Here is a 15,000-nt window from a genome sequence, read left to right as displayed (position 1 = left end):
CACTGCCTGTGTGCGTGCGTGCGTGCGTGCGTGGGTGCGTGCATGTACATGTGTGTGTGTGTTTGTGTGTGTACGTGTGATTGTGTGTGTGTGTATGTGTGTGTGTGTGTGTGTGTGTGTGTGTGTGTGTGTGTGTGAAAGTATGAATATGAGTGTGAGAAAGAGACAGAGACACGGAAACACACACACACACACACACACACACACACACACACACACACACACACACACACACACACACGGTGCATGACGACAGAATTAAAACAAACGCACGCGCCCCTATCATTCATTTGAAGTGATGGGGGTCGAAAGACAAAAGTAGAGGAAAGTGAAACGTAGGATATATATTTTTTTTTAATCCAGAAAAGAATGAAATTCATGACGAATGCGTTCTCCCCCTGTGTTTAATCCATCTTTTTTTCTTTTTTTTTTTTCTTTTTCGGGGATTACCCCCACACCACCACCACCCCCACTGTTCAGTCCATAAAAATCCGTTGGAGCCCTTTACTCCTTAAACCACTATGGTAGGTTCTCAAGGCCCTGACCAGCATGTGGGGACTATGCCAAGGTTGGGCTTCCCAACCCCCACTTTTGGTGTGGTGTTTTTTTTTGTTTTTTTGTTTTCTTCTTTCTTCTTTTCTTTTCTTTTTTTTTTCTTCTTTTTTTTTGATAGAAAGTAGGCGTGGTGTCAGTGGCGTACAATATACATGTACCAATCCGTAAGCTTTGACACCTTCTTGAAACTGAAACTAATACTCTTTCCCTCTGCCTCCCACCATTCCCTGCAGCTATCTCTGCCATCCTTCCTGTCCCTCACCCTCACCCCTCCCTTGTACGCCCCCATCCTACGCCCCCCCTCTCTCTCTCTCTCTCTCTCTCTCTCTCTCTCTCTCTCTCATGCTGAAAGTGATCTTATTTGTCACTTGTGTAAAGATGCACACGTGGAAGTGATTTTGTGTTGTTCTTATTTCTTCTTTTTCTTTTTATCTTTATTTTTCTTTTTTGTTCCGCCCCGGGTGATCATTAAATACGAGAACAATTCACCTCTCGGGTAGACGTTTCATGAAAGACTCATATCTTATACTATTGTTCATGACTAACGTCTATGAATGAGGATGCTGTCAAACAATTTGCCCTGTTAAGATTTGCATAAGGCGTTTCAGATTCGCGCTTATCAGTTGTACGAAACAACATCAGTGCAATATTGTTTTGTTGAACTGAATCAGTGTTGGATTTGGTCTTGTAGCAGAGCTGTCATTTTTTTTTTTTTTTTTTTTCACTCCACCCCTTGACAAGGGTCTATGGCCTAAAGTGTACATAACAAGTTCGCGCGCGCGCGCGGCACACACACACACACACACACACACACACACACACACACACGCACACACACACACACATACACACACTCACACCGGCATACATACACATACACGCACACACATATGTGCCGTGAACACATGATATTGCCTACACGTGTACCAGACAGACATACAGCGGAGAGAGAGAGAGAGACGAGAGAGAGACAGAGACAGACAGACCGACGGACAGACAGACCTACAAACAGGACCAGTCAAACAGTCGAAGACAGAGAAAGTGTGTAAACACACACACACACACACACACACACACACACACACACACACACACACACACACACACTGTCACACACACACACACACACACACACACACACACACACACACCTAACAGATTAATTGTTGCTGATAAACTGGCGGCGCACACCACTAAACGACCCACAAAGCGCACATCAAAAACGACTGCATCGTGAAAACGAATCTCCCATCTCTACATATACGCTGGCTCCACACCAAAAAATCTCTCTCTCTCTCTTGGGTAATACCGTCGTTTCGACAGTCCCAGTCTGCGTTATGTGAGCTCTCTCTCTCTCTCTCTCTCTCTCTCTCTAACACACACACACACACACACACACACACACACACACACACACATAATCACGCCTCACTCTCGTTTCAAAGCTTCTTTTCTGCTGTAACATACTCGCCCATGGGGTCATAAACCCCCTCCCCAAAGCGGTCGAGCATATGTGCGCCAAGTTGCCTCCCCTCCACTTCAAACGGCCGGCAGATGGGGCGGCCTGCCAGCTCACACGCGGGGGTCGTGCACTCCAGAGCGAGGCTTGCGTGCAATAATGGTTGCGCGAAAGTATACCAACAACTGTTGGGGGCTTAAATCTTTGAAGGACCCGTCAGTCCCGTCGAAAAGCAAAGACGGTGAGTGCGCGCGCGCACACACACACACACACACACACACACACTGACACGCGCGCATGTGTGTGTGTGTGTGTGTGTGTGTGTGTGTGTGTGTGTGTGTGAATATCGCATATCTACACGCCGCTAGATTAATATATACATGTGATTGTTCGCGAAGAACTGATATGCCTATCATTTTATGTAAGCAAATACTTTTCTTTCTTTTTTTTCGTTTGGCAACAAATTATTATATTGTCTTCTTTTTTTTTCTTTCTTTTTTTTACGTGTCTTGCCGGGACTTCACACACACACACACACACACACACACACATATATATATATATATATATATATATATATATATATATATATATATATATATATAGTATATAGTGTGTGTGTGTTTGTTTTGTTTATTTTTTTATTATCTAGATGGCTTGGTGTAAAAAAAAAAAACAGTTGTTGCTTACCATCTTGAAATAAAAATGTTGACTTGACTTGACAAACACATACACACGCACGCACGCACGCACGCACACACACACACACACACACACACACACACACACACACACACACACACACACACACACACACACACACACACACACACACACACACGCGCGCGCGCGCTCACACACACACACACACACACACACACACACACACGGTCACTGAGGACTTCATCCCCTCTTCAGGCAGCCTGGACTACCCCTTGAAGCGCCAAAAGAACTAACCAGGAATTCACACCCCTCTTCAGACAGCCAGGACTCCCCTTCCGTCAAACATTAATCATAAAACCCCATTGCCTGGCTTAATCAGAGTTATGACCTTAATTATAATATCACCTCTATTGGCTGTTACCGTAGGCTATTGCAGTCGCGGATTTACATCACACATCACTATCACGGCACTGTGGGCGCAGACCCACTGTCTCACGTCAACCAGCGAGTTACTACTCAAGTCTGAGTACTGATGCACTAATTTCCTTCCTTTAGTTTAACTCACTCAGTACGGCCAGTCCTCTCTTCTCCTCTACACAGACCCCTCGGATGTCCAGTGGGTGTCTGAATGACCCAACCTTTAGCTTCCGTCGTCAGAATTGTGGTATTCTTTGTCAACATTCACGTCTTCTGTATAAGAGCCTTCCGCTTGCAATATTTTGATGATGGTAATTGGGGTGAAACGCTGTTAACGTCGTCTCTTTCGCAGTTCGTATGGAAAGAGTTAAAAACGTTTCCTCGAGGGACAGAGACATCACAGCGTGAGTACAAGGCCATATACGCTGCACCACATCTGCAAAGCCATGAGACCAATGTAAAAGAAAGGTTTGGTTTTTTGTTTGTTTTTCTTTTCAGTGTGGACCGGACGGAGCGCCATCTGGAAGTGATAATATGGGATAACGATCTGCTGGACATTTCCATATGAAGTCATTTTCTTTTCTTTTCTTTTTTTTTCTCACTTTCGTTCGTAGGCTGCATTTCCCATCTCTAGTCATGATCATAATCGTGTCACGGTTAAGCATTATCATTGTTAATGCTGAGCGGATGAAGCCTTACCTGCTTGAAAGTTTGTCATTAAACGTCACTGGCAGAGTTAAATGGGTTTCACTTTTTTCCATTCATTAGCAGTGTTTCTCTTGTTATATAGCCGATTTCCTTTTTTCAATGTCCCCTGCATAATTATCTTTGACTTGGTTCTGTTTATTTCAAATATTCATCTTTCAGTTGCCATCCCCCATCTGCCCGGTCTCCTTCAACTTACTGTTTAACACCCCCTCCCCCTCTTCTCCTACCTTTCAAACAATCCCATTCAAATATGAAAATTAATACTTCAACAAAATGTCTACGATCACCAGTATGTGTGACGGAACATTAAGCAAAATTCCTTATCCTCGTAATCTGGACATGGTTATTAATTGTATATGACCGTCCTTTTCCAGATAGTTGGGCAGCTTTACTTCCGTTTCGGAGACAGATGTGCTTGTTGGGGGAATATCTTGATACCACAAGCAACTGAATAATGACATGGATTGCATGATCTCTCACATACATATGCTATATTCTGCGTGTGTATACACACAGAGGAAGGGAATAAAGGCACCAGCATGTCTGCACATCTGCTATACTGAAAATGGGCGGTAGGGATAACAACAACAACAACAGCAGCATAAAAAAACAACCAAAATGCTCCCTGGACTTGCATGTAATTGATACAAAACAACAGCAGCAGCAGCAGCAGCACCAACAACAACAACATATCACCATAGTATTTCTCTCACCAGACACCGCTACCACAGGAATCGAACACAAGGTCTCTCAACTTCGAAAGCCCACAACCCATCCATCCCCGCCCACTCACCCCCCCCCCCCCCCCCCCCCCCCCCCCCCTCACAGCACTAATAATTATAACCACTCAGCTACCGCGCGCCCGTCAAACTCATTACACAATGATTGATCCCAGCGACTCCAGATCGCTTTGATTGGCTGGGATTACTGCCGTCACCAGGACCACCACTAACCACTGGTCAATAGTCTCTCTCATCTGAGGGAGGGGAGTTTTCCACAGCCTCATGTTCCTCGCCTTATAGTCAAGTCACCCGTTCTCTCGAATGAGACAGGCATGGCGCGGTCACAGCTTTATATGATCGTATTACAGAGATATCACAGCACTAGGCAGCGCATTAGTGGGGGTTATTATTCCATTACGACCACCAGCTTTCCATACGCTGACTGTTTTTTTTGTTTTGTTTTTTGGTGTGTGTGTGTGTGTGTGTGTGTGTGTGTGCGTGTGTGTGTGTTTGGTTTTTCTTTTCTTTCTTTCTTTATTGTTAATAATACATTAAAAAAGAATCAATCTTTTTTGGGGTCGCCAGAACGATTATTCTTGCATTTCCATGATTTCTTCTTTTGATAGAATAATTATCACGAAGATAAGGGAACATGTTCAAGTCGCGTGATTATGAAGTCAAACAGAGAGAAAAGGAGAGGAATCGAGAGGAGAGAGGAGAGAGGGAGAGGAGAGAGAGGAGCGGAAAGGAGAGACAGAGACAGCAGGTGGAAGGGGGCAGAGAGAGTGAAACAGAGAGACAGAGAGAGATAGAGACAGTGAAAGAAACAGAGATCTCTCTCTCTCACACACACACACACACACACACACACACAAACCGGCGTCAACAGAGAGAGGCGCTTTGATCCCCACCCACAATGCCCACTCCACTCCACCCTCCCCTCCACCCCCACCACACCTCCACTTCCACCTCCACCCCACCCCCCCACCCCCACCCCTCAACTACCCTCCCAACCCCACCCATACCACCACCCCTACCCCCTCTCTCAGGAGCCCACTCCATCGCTGCACATCATTAGATCCAGGGAGAGAGGCAGGGCGAAGCAGACTTTGCGGCGTTTGAAGTGGCTGCTTTCACATAGTCGCTCCCTAGTTTTTTGGAGAACCCCGGGCTGGCGCCTTGATGATGACGTCCATGTGACGTAATTACAGGCATTACGTGTACTACCGCTGCTGCAAGCAAACCAGGCATGGCATTGCATTGCATTGCCTTGCCCCCTGCCCCATGCCCCGGCAATGGCGCGCCACGACACGCCCCGGCGACGAGTCTTCGATCTGTGAGCGTGTTATGATGCCATAAAAAACGCCCGGTGCCGACAAGATTGCCCACCTCCCCCCCCCCCCCCCCCCCCCCACCACACCCCCACCCACCCCTGTCCTCCTCGCCTCCCCAGGCTCGTGCGCGCGCACGTTGAATTCCGCGCGTGTTCGCACGCACGCACTCACTCACGCTCGTGTGCGCAACGCTTTCTTCCTCTTTTTTTTTTTTTTTTTTTTTTTCCACTACACACCACCCTGAGGTCACTGAGTCATGTTTTGTTGTTTATCGCTCTCCAGAAATAAAGGAGGGAAAGAAAGCGACGGAAAGGAAAGGAGAGAGAAAGGAAGGGAGAGAGAAAGGAAGGGAGAAAGGAAGGGAGAGAGAAAGGAAGGGAGAGAGAAAGGAAGAGAGAAGGACAGAAGGAAGGGAGAGAGAAAGGAAAGGGAGAGAGAAAGGAAGGGAGAAGAGAAGAGAAAAGAAGGAGGAAAGGAAAGGGAGAGAAGGAAGAGGAAAGAGAGAAAGGAAGAGGAGAAAGAAGGGAGAAAGGAGAGAGAGAAAGGAAGGAGAGGAAAGAAAGGGAAGAGAGAAGGAGGAGGAGAAAGGGAAGAGAAAGGGAGAAAGGAGAGAGAAAGAAGGAGAGAAAGGAAGGGAGAAAGGAAGGGAGAGAGAAGAGAGAAAGGAAGGGAGAGAGAAAGGAAGGGAGAAAGGGAGAGAGAAAGGAAGGGAGAGAGAAAGGAAGGGAGAGAGAATGATGGAGAATGATGGGGCTAGAGAGGAGTTGGAGGGTGGGGGGCAGACAGAGAGAGCGAGGAGAGAGAGAGAGAAAAGGGGGGAGAGAGACAAAGCGAGGGGGAAAACAGAAAGAAAGAGGGAGATAACAAAGGATGGAAAGAGAGAAAGAGAGAGAGAGAAGGAACATGGTGATGCTATATCCCTAACGTGTTCACATTCAACTGGTATTTAACTCCTTTATAACACCCACATATCATGCAAAGGATCAGATCATGTTAATTCTTTTTCTTTGTATTTTTGCATCCCCACTTCACAAAGACCATGTTTAAAATTAGTATGTTAGTGTTCATCACTAAAAGAAAAAAAAAGTATCCAAATTTTGCTTCCATTGGTTAATGGATAAAAGTAATGATAAGCACAAGCCTACGAAGTAGAACGCTTTAAGTCGGAAACAGAATGCATCTTTGATATCATGGCTGATAGTAGGTTTGTGACAAAGTATTTGTCGATATCTACCAATCCTGTCGTGAACGAGTGGTATGCAGAACATACAGGCTATTTTATTTATCATTTATTATTTCTTTCTTTCTTTCTTTTTTTTATTTATTTATTTACTTATCTATTTATTTTCTGTTTATCGACTTATTTATCTGTCTATTTATTTATTCATTTACTTCTTCATTTATCTGTATGACATATGCCGTAATCTGCATCGAACTATCTGCCACAATGATTGGCCTGGCACAATCTTCAAAGAACCTTTATTCAGTTTATTGACATAGTATTTGAAATGAAAATCAGTACAATGGCTCCTATATTGTATTCTGAGAATATCAGTATTCGTCGTCTTGAAAAGTGTTAAAAAAATATAGGGCAGAACAAAAACAAAGAACTGTAACTGTGTACTCGACTTTCCCGTTGTAACGTTGCTGTTGTTATATTGTTTATATGTTCTCCTTCTATTCCTCTTCCTCCTCTTTCTCCTCATTCCTCTTCCTCCGCCTGCTGTGCCGCCTCAATATCATCTCCGGCTTTGTTCCTGTTATTTTACATCCTTCTTCTCATCTTTCTGTTATCCTTTCCAACGTTTAACATGCCTTTGAAATGGAACGGGTTACGCGGATAAGCTGTATTCGTTCGGCCTATGCTGAATCAATTTCCGTTTCCGTTTTCCGCCAATATCAATATTCCCGTTTCCGCTCTCTCTCTCTCTCTCTCTCTCTCTCTCTCTCTCTCTCTCTCTCTCTCTCTCTCTCTCTCTCTCTCCACGCGACGTACATATTCATTCACCTATTTGAGATGGGATGGCGAGAGGCTTTCAGTTTGTCCATTTTACCGCTCAATAAAAAGTTTGTCATCCTCTCTCCTCCTTCCCCTCCCTCCGTCTGTGTGTGTGTGTGTGTGTGTGTGTGTGTGTGTGTGTGTGAAATCTTGATAATGTACGGCGGCGTTACGAATACAAATCAAACGATAAAAATAATACTATGTCTTGAATCGGAACAACAGAAAACTGGGACTGGAGCTGTTGATCATATGCATCTGTCTGTCTGTCTGTCTGCCTGTTCTGCCTGTTCTGTCTGTCCATGTCTCACACTTTCACTCTCACTGTGTCTCACTCTTTGTCTGTCTTTGTTTCTATCTCTTTCTCTCAGCCTCCTCTGTTCGTCTGTCTCTGTCTAGCTCTGTGTGTGTGTGTGTGTGTGTGTGTGTGTCTGTCTGTCTCTGTTCTGTCTGTCTATGTCTCACACTGTCACTCTCACTGTGTCTCACTCTTTGTCTGTTTCTGTCTCTTTCAGCCTCCTCTGTTTGTCTCTCTGTCTATCTGTGCGTGCGTGTGTGTGTGTGTGTGTGTGTGTGTGTGTGTGTGTGTGTGTCTGTCTGTCTGTCTGTCTGTCTGTTTTAAACAAACTTTATTCACAGAAACATCAAAGCAGCTGTATAAAACTCTCTCTCTCTCTCTCTCTCTCTCTCTCTCTCAAGTTTCTCCAACACGGCTTAACTCACTCACACGCCGCAGTCACGCACTCGGACCTCGGGCGCGGATATGAAGGCTACTTCCATTTTATTTGTCTGTTTTTATGATCGGTTTTCCCACCTGAAAAAGGCGCGGAACGACGGGACAATGGGATGGCACAACAACAAAAAAAGAGAGAGAAAGAGATTGTCGGAGAGTGAATAGAGTAGAAGAGAGAGAGAGAGAAAAGGTGGGGTGGGGGGTGGGAAGAGGAGGGCAGAGAGATAGAGAGGGGAATTGGGAGGGAGGGAGAGAGAGTTGGGGTGGGGAGGGAGCAAAAAAGGGAGAAGAAGAGGGAGGTTGGAAGGAAGATGGAGAGAGAGAGAGAGGGGGGGGGGGGTGCAAAGAGAGAGAAAAAGTGAGAGAAGGGGTGGGGAGTTGGTGGGAAGGGGATGGGAGAGAGAGAGAGAGGAATTGGGAGGGAGGAAGAACTGGGGTGGGGAGGGGAGGGAGGAAATAAAGGGAGACAGATGGATAGGGAGGGAGAGAGGAAGAGTGGAAGGAAGACAGATGAAGAGAGAGAGAGGGCACATAGAAACAGAGAGAAAGAGAGAGAGAGAGAGAAAGGTAGAGACAAAGAGACACAGAGACAGACAGACAGACAGATGGAGACAATGAGTGCGACAGGGATAGACAGTCCAACAAATGCATGATCGTTGTAATGATATATATATATATATGTGTGTGTGTGTGTGTGCGTGTGTGTGTGTGTGTGTGTGTGTGTGTGTGTGTGTGTGTCAGTGTTGAGACAGAAGGGGGAGCAGAAAGATCAAGCTGCCACACAAGGTTAACATCTGTGGTGCTTGATGTTAACCTTCAGGAGCACACATTTAGGTGGAAAAAGTAAATACTTATGTCAGCTGGAGTGGCGCGCGCGTGTGTGTGTGTGTGCGTGCGTGCGTGTGTGCATATGTGTGTATGTATGTGTGCATTTGTGTGTGTGTGTGGCCGTGTGTAGTCGTGGCCATGGTTTGTGTGTGTTTGGAGGGGCGTGAGGGGATTCAAAAACGGATATGGGTTGGGAGGTCGAGAGGTGGTGGGGTGACAGGTGAGCGTGAAAAATAAAAAGAAACGAAAAGAGAAGGAGGAGGAGGACACACAGAGAGAGACAGAGAGAGAGAGAGCGCGCGCGAGAGAGAGGGAGAGAGAGAGAGAGAACACAATCACACAGCATACACACGCACGCACAGCAACAAGGGGAATGACAAAAGAAAGAGAACGAAACCAGCTGGCACTACAAACTGCTGATTGATTCTCTTCAACAGGTTTACAGATATAAACGAAGGCAGAGGAAATTCACGGGCAGGGGCCTAAGAACTGAATTAATTGCTTCGTTTATAATTTAGTAATTATTATCATTTTTTTCGTCATTTTTGCTGTCGTTGATGCATTTTGTTACACACACATGTATACATGCGCGTGCGTGCGCGTACACACACACACACGCTCGCTCGCGCGCGCGCGGACACACGCACGCACACACACACACTCACTCACTTTCTCTTTATCTCTCTCTGCGTGAGGGGGGAGGGGGGGGCGGGGGGGGGGGGGGGGGGGGGGGGGAGACCAAAACAACACGACAGCCAACAGTTTATAATCACAGCAGCTGCTGCCCCAGACGTGGCAGTGCCTAACATTACATAACCCCCTTCCACGAGACAGTGGCCACGTGACTCGTGTGAAGCTCTCTAAATAAAAAGGGTATCGTCTTCTAACTTCTTCTTCCTCCTCTTCTCTCCTCAACTCTGTGAAGATCATTGAGGCGCCGCGGCTACAAGAACTGTACACCAGGTTCCTTCAGGTCTTATCGGTTTTGTGTCAAAGCCTGAGTCTCTTGCAAACATTTCCTTTTCCTGTCCGTTCTGTGATTGTTGTCTGTCCATCGTTTTTTTCCGTCCTCCCCCTCTACCCTGTCTCCCTCTCCTCAACTCTGTGAGGATCATTGAGGCACCGCGGCTACAAGAACTGTACACCAGATTCCTTCAGGTCTTATCGGTCGTGTGTCAAAGCCTGACTTTCTGCAAAACTGGTGGTTCCTTTTCCTGTTCGTTCTGCGATTGTTGTTTGTCCATCTTTTCTTTCCGTCCCCCCCCCCTCTACCCTGTCTCCCTCCCTCCATCAACACAGTTCTTTGGGGGATTGTTAACTGTAAGCAAGGCCATTATTTGTCAGCGTTGCTTTCTTTTCTGAACTGATGTCAGCGGATTTTCTTCAGTCATAAGGTCCATCGTACTGCCTAATGGCTTGATGCGCTTGTTTATAGGTGATGTGAACAGTGTATCTGATGTTTAATATCTTGCGACGAAAAGTATTTTGGGGGAAAAAAAACAAAAAAAACACGAGCGTGTAACAATGTACTATCCCTTAACTAAGAAATGTGACCCCACCCCCACCTCACTCCTCCCACAAACATCGCCCCTCTATGCTCCAGCCTCTCCCCCTGTAGGGATGTCGGTGAAAGGGAGTTTTTTTCGTTGTTGTTTTCTTTGCGGGGAGGTTGCGAGGGGTGGGGGAGGGGGGCTCATATCGGGGGGGGGGGGGGTTGTTTTTTTTGGGTTTTTTTTGGTTGTTTTTTTTAAGCCCCTTTGCTAATTGAAGCCAGCGGAAGTGTTCAGTCAGCCATTTTGCCTCTCGTGTCAGTATAGCGCGAAGCAGTGACTTCATACGTGTAGCCGAGCGTTCAGCTGCTTCACGGTAAACTTTGACTTGCTCGCGACGTTAGTTAAGCTGACATTACTATGTGTGTCTCCACTGCAAGTTTTCGCCACGTGTCACTGCACTGTTTTCCTGTAATAACTTTGATAGATAAACTATTGGCAGATTTCAATCAAGACACAACATTTGGCATGTCGTGGGGGCAAGCATAAGACGATTTCATCGAAGATACACGGTTACAGTTCAGAAACTACCACCAGTCAGCAGACGACTTGTCAACGGACTGACGACCGGATACGAGAAACAATATGGCGTCCAGTTGGCTTCAGCTTTCCTGGCCAGTGAGCTATCCATGTATTTTGTGAGCAGTGGTCCGGATCCTTGCACTCAGGAATCCGTGAGGCAGTGGACTCTCTCTCTCTCTCTCTCTCTCTCTCTCTCTCTGTTTTATCTTTCGTGCACTCTCTCACACTCTGTGTGGAGCGAGGAGGGAAAAATAAAGAAAGAACGAAAGAAAGAAACAACACGACAGCCAACATCAGTTTACAACCACAGCAGCTGCAGGTCCAATTCAGACTATACGGGGAACGGGTGCTGAACATTACATAACCCACAAACAGATGCTGGAGGCTCCCTCGCGAAACTCTTTGACGATTGGCGGGCAGGAAGAGAGGTTGGTAGGTCTCAATGGACCGTCCCTCCACTAACATCCCCCACTCCCAACTCCAGCCCCCACGACACCCCACCCCTATCCCTATGCCTTCTGTGTCAACCCCATTTACCTATTCCCGATTCACCTTTTCCTGTTTCACCTTTCAGCAAATTGGTGATCTCGATTCACCTGTTTCCCCATTGATTTGTTCACGTCGTGGTTTTGATGTGTCTGTCATGAGAGAGAGGTGTCCCTGATTTCATACAGTTTTCGGCTTCATCGACGGTTTTTTGTTGTTTTTTGTTGTTGTTGTTGTTGTTGTTGTTTGCTGCCCCATCATCTACACCGTTTCAGTGGCATTACTCCCACGCCGCTCATTTAGATTCCCCCATACACGGCCACACCCGGGTTCGTCCGTCGCAGTTCCAGCGTCGGCAGTCCACAGGGAGCCATCGATGTTAGGTCGCCAGGAGGCCACACACCAGAAGAGACCCTGCACTGCTGCTGAGTCACTTCGGTGGTGTTCAGTGGTGCCTGTTCTGATTTAACGTACTTAGGACACCACCTACTAAGCCCCCTACAAACGACAATAATGGCTTAGGCGCGGAGCCAGACTGAGTGAGCGTCCCTCCCAGAGTGGAGACCGCCACCACATCCCTCAAACAACAGCCCACATGAATCTGCCGACATTGACAGGATTCACCCCAAGCACGGAAATGGAGGGGTATCGAAACTGAGGTCACCATGAGAGCAGGACATGAAAGGCCACAGACTTTGAGGCTGTTTTGTTTATATTGATGATGATGAAGGAGGAGGAGGATGACGATGACGATGTTGCTATGGAGGTCCATTTTGGTTTGGGACTGCGTGACAAGGCTGTACTGTACGCTTCCTGTCATAATGATATCCCGGCGTTAACCAGGCCTGAGAGATACAGACACTTGCAGTGTTGATCAGGTAATTAGAGCAACACACCCAAAGACGCATCCTTGAAGTGGATGACACTCGACTGTGTGGTCCCAGTCTCCCCATTTAAGCCCACAGCACACTCAACTCTGGGTGGGAGCCGGCTACGGGCCGAAAAACCCACCTCCGCTGGGATTCGAACCCGCGTTCTCCTAGCCGTCAGTCCGCGACGCTAACCACTTCGCCACGGCGGCTGGTTTTGGTGGTTTGCTTTTGTTTTTTTTATGTTGTTGTTTTTTGGGGGGTGATCTTGTTTGGTTTTTTTTTGGTTGTTTTTTTTTTTTGTCTTTTTTTTCATTCGTTTTTCTTCTTGTTTTGCGTCAGTGAACACTTTTTTTGTTTTTCTTTTTAAATCTGTTTTGTTTTCTTTATCTCCCCCTCTCCTCCCCCCCCCCCATCTCTCTCTCTCTCTCTCTCTCTCTCTCTCTCTCTCTTTTGGCTTGTATCTTCACTATATAATGAAGTGAATAAACGAAGGATTAAAGACCATGAATAATTACATAATAAACAAACAAACAAAATTTAATGATTACAAAAATTTAAATGAACACATACATCCACATTTTCCATACATACATACATACCTACATCCCCCCGACTTTGCCTCCCTCACACACACCCCCTATACCCCCCCCCCCCCCCCACCCCCCCCCCCCGACCCCCCCCCCCCCCCCCCCCACACACACACACACACACATACACAATACACACAGATACACCCCCACCTCACCCCCACCTCCTCCCGTGATTACACTAAATTACATAACAAACAAACCACTAACAAAACAAAACCACACACACAACACAACACACACACCACACACACCACACACCACACACTCTGACTTACATTTCCCACCGTCGCACACAGTGTCCTGAGTGGCCGTGCAGCCCTGAAGGACCCTCTCCTTGGCCGCGCACACGGTGCACGGGCGGCACGGCGCCGAGGCGCTCAGCACGTCCGAGAAGGTGCCGTTCTGGCACTTGTGGCACTGGGTGTTCCGGCCCGGGAACCGCCGCCCGTCGCAGGCGGTCCGAGCCCCCCAGCCCGCCGGACACAGATCGCACAGCTCGCACTGACCGCTCTTTTCCGACAGGTAGAATAGCCCCGCCTCGCACTCGCACACCGTGTCCTGCGTGGCGTTGCACGCGCTCAGCACGCGCGCGTTCTTCGGGCACGTCCTCGTGCACGGCTGGCACGGGGCCTCGTGGCTGGGGCCGGGCGAGAAGGTGAGCCCCTCCACGCAGGGTTCGCATCCCCGAGGTGGTGCTACTCCTTGGACCGATTGGTTGTCGTCGCTGTTGCTGTTGCTGTTGCTGTTGTTGGCTTGGGTTGTGGCGGTGACGGTGATGTTGTTGGTGTTGGTCGGCGTCGTCGTCGTTTTTGTGGGGGAAGCTGCAGGAGGAGGAGATGGAAGCGGGACGGTGGAGGAGGAGGAGGAGGTGATGGTGGTGGTGCAGGCTCCAGTAGCTCCTGTGCCCGCTGGACAAACAGGACAACAAATACCCTCGTCTCCTGGTGACCTTGACCTTGAACTCTGCTGCTGCTGTTGCTGCTGCTGCTGACCCGGGGGGCAGGGAGGAGGAGGGGGGAATGATGCCGTGGAGAGATCGCCGGCGGCGGCGGGGACGGGGGTGGAGGAAGGAGGAGGAGGAGGAGGAGGAGCGGTGTTGGTGGTGTGGTCGTCTGATGAAGTGGTGGTGGTGCTGGTGCTCTCCCCTTTCACCGTGATCTGTGGAACGAAACAAAACAAAACTGAAAAATAAATGATAAAACCCGACAAATATATTACATATAGAATAAAATAAATCAGAGTCTGACATCTAAACCTTTTCTTGAACTGATATAACGTCCACCGTTTGACGTGGAGGTGGTGTTCTCACATGTCTGGGCAAAAATAAACACATAACTTCTTCTTCTTCTTCATTCGTGGGCTGCAACTCCCACGTTCACTCGTATGTACATGAGTGGACTTTTACGTGTATGACGGTTTTGATCCCGCTATGCAGGCAGCCATACTCCACTTTCGGGGGTGTGCATGCTTGGTATGTTCTTGTTTACTCAACGAACGCTGACATGGATTACAGGATCTTTAACGAGCGTCTGCACGTATTAATATGTTAACCTTGGAGATCG

The 15,000-nt window shown here is 47.5% G+C and overlaps 1 protein-coding gene across 2 annotated transcripts in view; it reads right to left on the bottom strand.

Annotated features, from left to right (window-relative positions):
• Positions 1–15,000, bottom strand: part of LOC143293578 (tumor necrosis factor receptor superfamily member 16-like) — a 63,983-nt gene that overhangs the window by 15,461 nt on the left and 33,522 nt on the right. For both annotated transcript variants that reach the window (XM_076604595.1, XM_076604605.1), the window contains one exon: positions 13,714–14,596. In XM_076604595.1, the coding sequence (XP_076460710.1) occupies positions 13,714–14,596 (883 nt within the window). The remainder of the gene's footprint in view (positions 1–13,713; positions 14,597–15,000) is intronic.

The sequence above is a fragment of the Babylonia areolata genome, chromosome 1 (assembly GCF_041734735.1).
Source record: "Babylonia areolata isolate BAREFJ2019XMU chromosome 1, ASM4173473v1, whole genome shotgun sequence".
NCBI classification, from domain to species: Eukaryota; Metazoa; Mollusca; class Gastropoda; order Neogastropoda; family Buccinidae; genus Babylonia; species Babylonia areolata.
The sequence above is the reverse complement of the archived record's forward strand: the minus strand, read 5'-3'. Positions and strand labels throughout refer to the sequence as shown.